Source organism: Ischnura elegans, chromosome 4 (assembly GCF_921293095.1).
Source record: "Ischnura elegans chromosome 4, ioIscEleg1.1, whole genome shotgun sequence".
Classification (NCBI taxonomy): Eukaryota; Metazoa; Arthropoda; class Insecta; order Odonata; family Coenagrionidae; genus Ischnura; species Ischnura elegans.
Window position 1 is genome coordinate 119,813,060 of NC_060249.1, and position 12,941 is coordinate 119,826,000.

Below are 12,941 nucleotides of genomic sequence, written 5' to 3' on the forward strand. Positions count from 1 at the left end.
TAATGTTATGCAAATTGAAAAGCAACTTAATTCCCACCTGGGCTACAATGACACTGCATCATCTTCAGGTGTGCAGCATACACCCGATGTTATTGTAGTAAATAATTATAAGTTTAATGTTTAAGAGCAAGTATTTTGCAGTGAATTAGAATATTTGTCTTCTCATTTTGAGTAATTTTACTTCATGGAAGGAGGAGGATTTCGTCCTTCTTCCATCATTACCTCTTATCATATGTACCAATTAGACAATAGTTACCAAATTTTCTAAATTACCAGAATACATGTAAATTGTTCAAAGTATGCCAGGGGAAAAAAGTTAAATTATTTTAAATCCAGTTTAATGTTTCTTCAGGATATACTTTCATTGGGTCTCAGAACGTGATTCCCTGACGATGTAGTTGAAGAGAGGGCATTATTCTGACACAAAATTATGTATAATCTTTTTCATCTGACACCATTATGGCTCATGGTTTTAATGATCTAGGTTGACTCTGGTAAACGCGACTCAACAAAATCTCTCAATTGATCTAACCGTGAAATCCTTTTGGAGGAGAGCTGTAATCATGTTGATAACTCTACTGCACAAGCGCTCAATAATCTCCCACCAGATCAAATCCGCTCATCTAGGAGCCCAACAACACGAATGCGCTCAGCTTGCAGCATCTGGAGCGTAAACGCTCGCCTCCAATTCTCCAAGCTTCAGTGGTGAGCGTTTTTGCTCCGGCTACTGCCAGCTGAGCGTATGTGTATTGCTGGGCTCCTAGATGAGCGGATTTGATTTGGTGGGCAATTGTTGAGTGCTTATGTCGTGGTAGTATCTGTGTGGCTCCATATTTTTTCAAGCTACATATCTGTATGGAAATTATAAGTTTAATACATTATTACAGTTTTTTATGACCTTTTCACCATTGCATTGCTTTTAGTAAGATTTAGTGACCTGAGTGGACAGTTTAGTCATCTTTAAACAGAGTGTAATGATCATTATACTTAGTGCTGTAAAGCCTATTGATATCAACAGCTTTTGTGAATTTGTGGTTTTCCATTTGATATGAACGATTCTGATATTCCTGGACATGATTATGATAAAACAATGAGGGAATGAATCTTACATGTAATCAGATATATGCTGTCATGGAAAATTGGTTTAGTTAGAGTATGAAAAAACAGCATCTCACACACAAACAGCAGCTAGTGGTTAGGGGTGCTGAAGGGGGACTGGATGATGGAAAAGGTAGTAAAAATTTACTCCTGTCAACTGCCCAAATAGTTATGCAAGATAGGAATTGAATTTCAGCAAATAAATAAGTGTGTAGGAATTTAGTAACGATCGAACATCCTCTGGACCTCATGGTTGGTTTTGCAACATTTTAAGATTTTAAAACAGGCATGCTGACATCAACTTAGTGGTGAACAGAGGGTTTTGTTATTTTTTCTCATTTATGAATAGCAGGAACAGAACTGGTCCCAAAACGTAGCCGTGGGAAACACCCATGAGAACTTTTTTCTCAGGGGACAGAAAATTTGCTCCATCCCTTGTTAGGACAATATTGGTTTAGGAACAACATAACACATAACAATCGTATCACTTGTTAATATGATGCATAGTTATTTCTCATTTTTGCTTACTATGAGACATCGCCAAAGTGATGTTCGGAATCTGGATGCGGATGTTATTTTCTGAAACTACATAGGCAAGGTAGAAAAAGTGTCACAGCTTTCTTTCACATAGGCCCGGGTTCGAGAGATATTCTCATGTAAAGATTTCGCGCACCATTACTTCCCTGGAGTAATCGCTTCCTCTCAACTACAGCCGTGGCAGCGCTGTCTAGGGCACTAGTCGTGTGACCCAATGTATGAGTCCCGGGTTTGAGTCCTAGTGATGGTAATATTTTTTTTCTCTCGTCTAATTTTTGATATCACTGTTTCCACTCATCCCCATTCATTTTACTTTGCAGTTTTTTTTATTTTCATATCAATTAATGGATTTTAATGGAAGTCCGAATTGTGCCTTACTACGAGAATTAGAGGACGTATATAATTACTTTCTCGTGAATTTCCGGGTAATGTGCTCATCATGAGCAGCGATTCACACCTCTGCATCAGTTAACCGATCACTCATCCATTCATCAATCATTCCCCGATTTTTGATGCGTGTGCATCCACTTTCAATGTCTTTATCTCCATTTCTGAAGCACCAGTATTTTTTGGCTTCAACAGTTTTTATTAAAAATATAATTTCCACTAGGCTTTCCCACCATTAGATTTTCTCCACAGCCCACACACAGTCTTCCCAACAAATCTTGATCCTTACAACAAATTATCCGTCCACTCACCATGTCTCCCTTATGACCTGCCTTTTAGTGTCCTTCAAAGAGTTCCGTTCCAACAACCCTCCCTCCACAGCTGACCCTTGATAATCCCTGAATGAGGTGCCGAGGCCAAATTGTGTGAAAATGGGTGCGAAAGTTAAACAAAGAAGACCTCTAAAGTGGCTTGAGTAGGCTGCTGGAAAGCAGGGTCATTTTACTTGAAGTGCCTGGAAGGGTAGGAGGGGAAACTGGCTAGGGTCAGGAACTGAATGTGAGGATAGACAATGGTGTTTATTTGATGAGAAGAAAGACTTGAGATTACGAATATACGAAGAGGCTATGGGAGCAATGGCTGGGGCGAGGAGGAGCAAATTACCCGGAAGTTTGCATTTAAGTATATGCATCCTCTAATTCACGTTGAATGGCACAATGCGGAGTTTCATTTTAAATCCATAAATTGATATGAAAATTAAAAAATCGCAAAGTAACTAAATAAAACGAATGGGGATGAGTGGTGACAGTGATTTCAAAAATTAGAAGAGAGAAAAAAATATTGCCATCACTGGGACTCGAACCCAGGGTGCAAAATTTGGCTACATGACTAGTGCCCTAGACCGAGCCATCATTGCCGTAGTTGAGAGGTAGTACATGCGAATATCTCTCGAACCCGGGCCTATGTGGAAGGAAGCCTTCACACTTTTTCTACCTTACCTATATAGTTTCAGAAAATAACATCCGCATCCAGGTCCTGAACATCACTTTGGCGACGTCTCCTTGTTAGTATTGGAGATTCTAAACTAAGTTTGGATGCCCTTTCATTAAAAAATGGCAGTTGTTGATTTAACGCAAACTTATTTTAAGAAAGTATTTTGAAATTGCAGTTGTATTTTTTATATTTTAATTCCAATTTTCTCTAGTAATTTGTTGTATTTGAAATGTATTTTTCCCAATTCTGGCCTCTGACACAATGTCTACTTTTAAAGGAAAGTTATCAACATGAATTATTTTAGTTTTCAAACCTTTTTCTTGTTACTGATATGCAAAAATGTCTAGAGAGAAATCAATAGGGTTGAATTTAATTTTATATTCTATCATCCGTCATGGTTGTTTTTTTCTCTAACTATTAACATCAATTAAGTTTCAAGCTATTATAACAATAATAATATTTCTCAGCCTAATCTTCATCACATTCATAGAAAATTTAATTTTGAAAACCTGGACATTCAGAGGTATTACAGCCACCATGTCTGTGAAGTACATATTTTTATTTCCTCATTGCTGCAAATCAATGCAACAATTTTATTTGAATGTGTACTTCTCATCTTCCTCCAAAGGATAACTCAGCCTGGTGAGTATTGTGGACCTATTCTCACCTAGTGCATGAATGTGGTAAAGTGTGTACTTCAGGGTATATTTCAAGCAAAAAATGTATCATTTCATCAGTTATTTGAATACATATATCAATATGGATTAGAATTTCACTAAACTTCTGGCATATTGGTCAGAAACCATATTTTGTAACAAACTCTGCATTGACTAAAGAACGAAGTACATGAAAATGAAAAGGAGACTTCATTGATTTCCACTAATTTACTTTGTCCGTACGACATGTTTCGAACCATAGAGGTCATTATCAAGTACAAAAAATGAATGGTAAGCAAACATGTATATACTCTTTGAAGGGGGTGGGGGAGAGAGTGGAAGGAGTGGGTGTCAGGAGGGGAAGGAGTTGGGTTGGAAACCCCATGTGGAGGTTGTATTGAGAATTGAGAAAACAACCATTGGAGGATGGCGCTCGTGAGATGGAGGGTGGGGGCTATACCCTTCAAAGAGTACATATATATATTTTTTTGCTTACCATTCAATTTTTGTACTTGATAATGACCTCTATGGTTCGAAACATGTCGTACGGACAAAGTAAATTAGTGGAAATCAATGAAGTCTCCTTTTCATTTTCAAGTATTAACTTCCACATAGTTGAGCCTAATACAATTGAACGAATTAAGTACATTAAAATGCTACGTGTTATGTAATCCTATCTTTTATAACTGTTTAAAATAATCACTTCCATGCTTCTGAAAATGTGGAAAATGAATCATATCATGTGATGATTTGTATTGTCGCAGTCGGACATTCGTGGATGCCAGCAACGCCTCGTCTCCCAGCTGCTGGACCGCCTTGGAGACTCCCCTGGCCCTCCAACGCGCCACCTGATTGCCTCCAACCTCGCCACTCTCTTTGTGGTTGGGGAGCCCCCCCCTCCATTTGCTGCTGTTGATGCGTGTTTGGCCATCTTGCGCAGCCGTGATGACACACCCACACAGCTTCCTACCAGGCTGTAAGTTTTTGCTATGGTTATGTGTGTGTTTTTAACGCTAAGAGGACCAGACCCCTCATTTTGAGTCCCTTCTTACTTAATCATGTGTCCTAGAACTTTTTTCTGTTGTCTTAATAATAATATGTTTTATTTGTCCAAAGATCAAGGCACATTTGTCAAGGTATAAGGCACATCAATCATAAGCATAAGTTACTTAACAAAACACAGTCAGTCTACACATATACAGTGGAACCTCGTTAAAGCGAGTACGGGCTATAGCGACACCCCCGCTATTACGAGAGATAGCCGATGCACCGTCAATTGACCCTATAATAAGCGTGTTAAAAAATTCGTTTTTACGAGACCCTTTCGGTGTTGGCTCTCGCCATAGCGTGGGTTTCACCGCCGGAAGACTTTCATCAAGACTCCTTAACCTCTGTAATTGCTAGCGATCTGTTAGAAATGAAGTTAATGGAGTGCTCAGTCTCAAATTTATGTGGTAAACTGTCGTTCGATAAATGTAATGATTGACGAAAGAATGCTTTGCATGATTTTTATTCAGTGCGCCGCTTATGAATTGTTTGAATAGTTAGTCGTTATTTGAGTAAGGAAATTTAGTGATGCAAAAAAACATTGCCTTTCGTCTGGATTTATGCTTACGTTTATTGGATAGATGTTTATCTGTCACCGCACCACTCCTGTTCCTGTATATCTGTTCGCAACAGGTCTATTGGCTATTATTTGCTCCACCTCCGGTAAAGCGACAATTCGCTATAACGAGTGTTTATTAGTGCACCGTGGGGTGTCGTTATATCGAGGTTGCACTATAAATAGAATTCTACACAGGGACAAGCTATTATCCCTAGTCAAGAAAAATTCAAGCAGCTCTCTATCAGGAATGCTGGTAGGAAGCAGTGGCCCTGGGATGTCCTGATCAAAATGATCCCAAGGAAGAAGAGTGGACGACAGTGCAGCCTCAACACAACAAAGACGCATTGAAATCTCCATTATGCCTCGTTCACATTATGATTGTCCAATCGATCGTCCTAACGATAGTTGACCAAACTAGCCGTGTGAATGCATGTCCTGACAAAAGTTGACGGAGTTCCGAGCGTTGCCACTTTACGATGGTTAGGCGCTGGGAGACCGGAAACGGAAGCGACAAGAGAAAGACGAAAAGCTCGTAAAGCTCTATTTTTTTCATGGATTTGTCCTAGGAAGGAAGAATATGGGCGGAAGAAAAATTATTCGGTAAAAACACGATGAACACAGTAATATCTTGTCCCTACATACCTCAACAGCTTTGCTAACCGTCAATTTCCCGTTCACTTTAGATATCAGCACTAGAGGGCAGCACAGGTTTTAACCATCGTCGTGTGAATGCACGATAGTTCCGACAATCGCTGGAACAATCGTAATGTGAATGAGGCATTATTTTGTTCACTTTTAACTACAGTGGAACCTCGTTAAAGCGAGTACGGGCTATAGAGACACCCCCGCTATTACGAGAGATAGCCGATGCACCGTCAATTGACCCTATAATAAGCATGTTAAAAAATTTGTTTTTACGAGACCCTTTCGGTGTTGGCTCTCGCCATAGCGAGGGTTTCACCGCCGGAAGACTTTCATCAAGACTCCTTAACCTCTGTAATTGCTAGCGATTTGTTAGAAACGAAGTTAATGGAGTGCTCAGTCTCAAATTTATATGGTAAACTGTCGTTCGATAAGTATAATGATTGACGAAACAATGCTTTGCATGATTTTTATTCAGTGCGGCGCTTATAAATTGTTTGAATAGTTAGTCGTTATTTGAGTAAGGAAATTTAGTGATGCAAAAAAACATTGCCTTTCGTCTGGATTTATGCTTACGTTTATTGGATAGATGTTTATCTGTCACCGCACCACTCCTGTTCCTGTATATCTGTTCGCAACAGGTCTATTGGCTATTATTTGCTCCACCTCCGGTAAAGCGACAATTCGCTATAACGAGTGTTTATTAGTGCACCGTGGGGTGTCGTTATATCGAGGTTTCACTGTATCACATAATTAACATCAGGGTTCCCAATCAACCGTGAAAACCTTAAAATCTTGAATAAGCCGTGAATTTCGCATACCGTGAAAAAACCTGGAAATAGCTGTGAATTTCGTCTTAAAACCTTAAAAATCTCTCAAACTTGATTGTAGATTTACGATTGACGGATCAAAAGAAAAATCGATTAGTAAGATCGATGAATCAAGGTCAGTCATATGCAGTCTGCACATGTATATTCGAAGTGCAATTATTGGTCTGCGTGTCATGACGACACATTGACCTTACGCCTGTGATTGGAAGACCGGTAACCAAAGTGGATTAAGTCTGGCTCAAAGAGTCAGACTCTTCTTCACTCCCTACACACCTGCTCCCTCAATTTTCCCACTCACAACTGTTAGCTGGCCCTGAATTTTGCTAACGATAAGTAGGTGACGTCATAAGAGATGGCATTTTCATAGCTGCGTTTGCTTTCACAGCGTCTGCCGCGTTTGATAAATTTTTAGTGAACGTGTGGCCGGTGATTGTTTTGTGATCAATATTTCTGCCTAAAATGGCTTATCAACAGACCGTGTATTTGAGGACATTTTGACCGTGAAAACCTGGAAATAACCGTGAATTTTATAATTTAGTTTGAGTGGGAACCCTGAACATTCAAAACAAAGCATTAAAAAAAAACACATTGTAAAACATTTCATCAAGCCCTTCCTCCAAAGAATAATAGGAACCTAGTGGAAGGAACCATTTTAATTGGACTCTAAATGCATTAAATTTTTTAAATATGTTTTATATCAGGAGGAAGTTTGTTGTGTAGTCGTATCCCCATTTCCCTAAGGCCAAGTTTGTAAAAGTTTGTTCTTGTATTAGTGTAGTGTTATGTCGTGTTTGCATCTCGTGTGATGGGAATGATGGTCACTATTAAGGGGAAAGTTTCCAGTATTTGATTTGATGTATAACACTGTAATCATTATGTAAATGCAAGGAATCGGCAGGAGGCCTAGCTCGTTGAATAAGGGTCTGCATGAATGTCTGTATGGTTTATGGGCTATGATTCTTTTTTTGAAGTCAGGAAATGAGTCGCAATGAGTTAAGATGAGAGGAACCCCAAAAAATGATGCTGTTTAGGATATGGGAATAAAAATCCCCGTAGTACAGACTAACGAGTGTATCCCAATTCACCGTACTACAGTGGGTCCTCGTTTAACGTCACTTACCGTTCCTGAAAAATGTGACGATAAACGAAATGACGTTAATCGAAGCACAATATCCCATAAGAAACAATGTAAAAAGTGAATATCGGCTCCTAGACCTCTCAATTCCTACGCGAAAAAATTTTAGCGTATCATATTTGGGCCATTTCTTACGATGGGAATGCCAAACTATGGCATAAACATGAGCCCCTGTCTTCATTGACGGCAATACCAGCAGCGACGTATATTCTTCTCCATTTTTGTATCTTCCTGCGTTTGTTTTTTCGGCTTCGCTATGGTGGTCACCTGGGCATCATCGCCTGGGCATCATCATCGCTGAAACATCGTCGCAGTTACAGGAACCAAGATTATTGAGAACACGGCGAAAAAGTGACGACAAATACTCCGAGTTCTACCCGGAAAAATTCCTAGAAATCACTTTTCAGGTTCCAGAAAACCGTTATGTCAAGTAAAATTTGCTAAAACTCTACTTGACATTTACGCACTTAACATTTACGCACCTACCTAAGAATTCATTTTGCAGAAAATTTGCTATAAACGCAATCGAAATTGACAATAAACACCGTTTTACACTTCGTTTAGACTGACTGTATTACCGCCCACAAAACGAACAACCTGCAACGCCCGCCGCTTCGCATTTTTTCTCGCGCGAAATTTAAAAGATCTGATCATACAATATACCAGACCTGACGTTATCGCGAAGCAAAGGTGCGATAAACGAATGACGGTCTCAAAATTTTCGTGATGTTATCGCGAAATGACGTTAAACGGGGTGACGTAGAACGAGGACTCACTGTACTAAGTTGTCTCATTAAGTAATGTGCGGAACTTAGTTTATGACTCAAGAGATCAGTACAGTAAACTCTTGATTTTACGAAGTCAGTGGGACCGGAAAATTGGCACTTCGTAAAATCGAGTTTCGTAAATTCAAACCTTTTTCGTAAGTCACCAAAAAAATGTTCGCTTTTGTTTCTTCCGCCGTTTTTTGTCTTTAGTGGTCTTATTTAAATGTTTTTGGTGGTTATTCTCGGTATAATTCATAGAAAAGGCTTTTTGTTGTCGATTTATGATGTGAAAAATCGTTAAATAATTATACCACCATAAAATTCCCATTTCTTGTTCATACTTCAACATCAACGATCGCTAAAGAAATTCCCGACCAGTTTAGAAAACGTAATCAAATAATGAATTGCAATGTTTATTATAAGAATTTTATGTTATAAATTTGTGGTTAGGAGCGAATAGCAACTATTAAGTATGCTAAAGATAGATATTTGTTTTTGACACCCTCGGAATTTTAGCGGCAGCCGGCCTAACCGCCATTTATGTCGCCCTCTATCGCTCAGTGACGAGAAAAAAAGAAAAACAAGGGTCTTAGCCCGTTTCCAAAATAACCTTTGTAAGTTAATATTTCAAGTTACTTCGTATTTTCAGCAGAATGTGCTCTATTTTCACTGAGATTCAATTACGATCATAAATAACGTAGGATGTGATTATCTTCTGGCGACTATTTGAAGTAAATTCTGTTTGAGTTCTCCGTCCGACTACTGTGTTCCATCATCTTTGCAGACGTTGCCACAAAAGACTTAATTCTTCATCTGGACCATATTCTTCATACCGGATGTGATGTGACCTGTATATATAGCATTTTCTCTCCTTTTATGCCGACAGGAGCAAGGTTCCAACCGGAAAACGACAGGAGAATCATCTTACAGTATCGGAGAAATAGAGAGAGAAACGTTATTATCCATATTGATTGTTTTCCTACAAGAGACGTTTTATCATTTCTCAAAGTGGTAAAGTATTGGTTCACTTGCGTGAATTCCCAAAAATGATACGCAAAAACCAGTAACTTCACCTCATTTAGTTTTCGTGTTTCTTTTTCCGTCGTATTGAAAGTTATGCAAAGGATCATTGACATAGAGCAAAGATTTTCTTAGTTTTAGCACTAGGCGTGCCATAATCGTAAATAAATATAGAGTGGAAAGCGCAAAGAAAATAATTAAATTTTAATTTTAAAGTTAGCAGAGAAGAAGAGAGACAATTTAATAAGCACGGCACCATTTCCCTGACTATGGAAGATACCTCTCCAGCCTCTCTCGGGTTAAAAACTTACCCTCGTTGCCGGTAAAGATGAACCATGCCCTTCTCCACAGTCGGAGAACATTCCCAGTGGGTGGGGTGAATAAGAGTGGGATGGGGATTGCCTGAGGAAAGAAGTGTGGTCAGCATAAGGACTGGTGAAGGGGGCAGGAGAAAGAAGGGTAGGGAAAGGTCCTTCAGCTCTGCCTCAGACTACGTTTGGGGGCCGTATTTTGTTACGACGCACGCAAGCTCCGCGACCTTAGGAAGGGAGTGAATGGGAAATGCTGGGGAAGGAGGGGTTTGGGATGCATAAGGTGGGTGTCGGCAAGATCAGCCAAAGGCGGCAGGAGGGAGTAAACAAAGGCTTTGGAAAGAAAGAACCCCAGCATGTGAGAACGGGGAAGCGAGTGAGAAGAAAGTTCATGGTTAGACTTGGAAGTGCGTCTTCATTACGAGAAGCCTGAAATTTAAATAGGCGGTAAATAGAGCCCAATACTTAAGATATTTAAGTTGTTTATTCACAAAGGCCAATATATACACAAAAAGATATTACCCAAAAAAAATCTGTAATTTTTTTGCTTTTTTTCCCTTCTCCATCGCCGCTTCCACCATGGTTTCTAACTTGCATTAGTGGTAATTAAATTGGGGGTCCAAATCGTTAGCCAGATCAAAATGTCTTAATGTTTGGAAGGCAGCGTATACTTCTTTTTTATTAGGTGGAATTACTTCCTCACTTTCATCATCGTCGTCTCTGCTATTCTGACTAGTCCCGGCCGCTGCTTCTTCCGACACAGGCACCGGCGTCGAATCGTCGCAAGCCTGGAGATCATCATCTAGCGCAATATAATCGCTTGATGTTGCGCGCTGTGCTCCTTCTGCTCTTTCCAAATATTTTTTTAAATCTTCTTTTAAGCCACTAATCTCCTCCGCGATTTCACCTGCCGCAGCTTCCTGAAGGTATAATGTAACGATTCAACCAGAGCCGTGATATTAAAGCAGTAAAATTACTATTAGGTTAGTTGTATCAAATACCAACCTCGGGAACATCCTCATGATGCGCTATCGGAGGGAATCCGGCCGATTTCCAGCAATTTGCGATGGTAATGGAGGAAATCTCTCTCCAGGACTCGGCTATGGCGCGGATTGCATGTATCGACGTCCATTTCGGGATGTTATTAATTTCTGTTCCCATTTGTAAAAGTAGCAAATATATTTGAAAGAATGATAATCATGAATAAAAATATCTAAATCGATATCCACATGCACATGAGCAAAATAGATGAATGTATACATACCGATCCATCGCAAGTAATACCGCACAAGCTTCTTCCGGTACAGGACTTTAAAATTCTGGATAATGCCTTGATCCAAGGGCTGGGACTTGCTAGTCGAGTTCGGGGGTAAAAAGAGGACTCGAACATTAGCCAATTTTAGATCTTCCACGTATTTATGGACGGTGGCATTATCCATTATTAAAACAATTTTGCGGTTCTCTCCAGCAATTTTTCTCTGTAGACGTATAACCGTTAGCTGGAAAATTTCTCGGGTCATCCAGCTGTTTTTATTTGCATGGTAAAAAACTGGGAGGGCTTCCAATTTTACATGTTTTAAGCACCGTGGGCTTTCAAATTTCCCAATGACAACGGGCTTGATTTTGTCCGTGCCCGTTTGGTTGACGCACAGCCCCACAGTAACACGCACTTTACTCTTTTTCCCCCCATGGCACCGTTGCCCTTTGAAACCCAGGGTTGCGTCAGGTAATGCATTAAAAGTAGCCCAGTTTCAGGGGCCAGCGAGGGTGAGCTCGTCGAGGAAAGGGTCCCGGATTAGGGACCCTTTGAAGTGCTTCAGCGAAAAGTAGTCAAGTAATCTTCGAAGTACGTTCACAGCAGTGCAAAGGGTTAATTAGGGGTGTACGAAATACTCCGCGCGACCTTCCTGACATGTTAAACTACGAATTATTGTCGATGCTATGTTTACGAACAGGCACGTAAATAGGGGCATAATGTCAGCCGCGATATTTTTACTGAACTCAAACTTCCTCTTAATTCCCACAGGGAGGTTTTTGGCGACCCATTTCTCTCCAAAGTTGCATTATCATTACGATTTCGCACTTTTGATGGACCACAGTTGGAAGCGCTGATTTTTTAGCTACTTACGCCGGCGTAACTAGTTTTGTTGACATATTTTTTGCCGTAGTTCGTATAAACGAATGCCATTTGCTCCTAGGGACCGAGCCGAGGTTCGTAAATTCAAAAAATTTCGTATAATCGAAACTTCGTATAATCGAATAGCGCCATGTATTTAGCATAGGCTTTTCACCGGGACCGCAATATCACTTCGTATAATCGAAAACTTCGTAAAATCCTGCTTCGTAAAATCAAGAGTTTACTGTATGTTGGGTTCAAGAAAGATTTGAACTCAAACATACACCCAGAAACTGGAGAGAAGACACTTGCTCAATTGATTTATGATTGCTCTTAATAAGTAGGCTTGATGTGAGATTTTTAGTGGTGGAGAAATGAATCAATTTGCTTTTTTCAGCGTTTACAATTAATTGGTTTTCTTGATTTTTTTCTGACTTGTATTTCTTTTCACGGTAAGTATTTGGTGAAAATATAATTTAATATTTTATCATAGAAGTGGAGTTCTACTACCCGTCTACCTTAAATGACCAATATCCATCAAAATGACGGGTTAGGTGTTCTATTTTATTTGTGATGGTAACAGTGGCGGTTACATATGGGGGGTGCACCTCAACCCCCTTACAGGGCTGACCACTTTGCCTAACATTGCAGAACCGCAATTGTAACTTTTTTATATCATAAGGTGGCATAGTCTCTTTTTTTAAATTTATTTATTGATCCCAGAACATGTTGCCCAACTCAGCAAGAATGGTTGACAACAATGTCTTCCGGAGGGCCCTAAAATAATTCCTAATATCTAAACCCATATACTCACTGGAGGAAATTGATATCTCCACTATCAGC

General features: G+C 39.7%; 1 protein-coding gene across 1 annotated transcript in view; it reads left to right on the top strand.

Annotated features, from left to right (window-relative positions):
- Positions 1–12,941, top strand: part of LOC124157965 (HEAT repeat-containing protein 5B) — a 79,721-nt gene that overhangs the window by 981 nt on the left and 65,799 nt on the right. Inside the window, exon 3 of the mRNA XM_046533088.1 lies at positions 4,436–4,647. Within this exon, the coding sequence (XP_046389044.1) occupies positions 4,436–4,647 (212 nt within the window). The remainder of the gene's footprint in view (positions 1–4,435; positions 4,648–12,941) is intronic.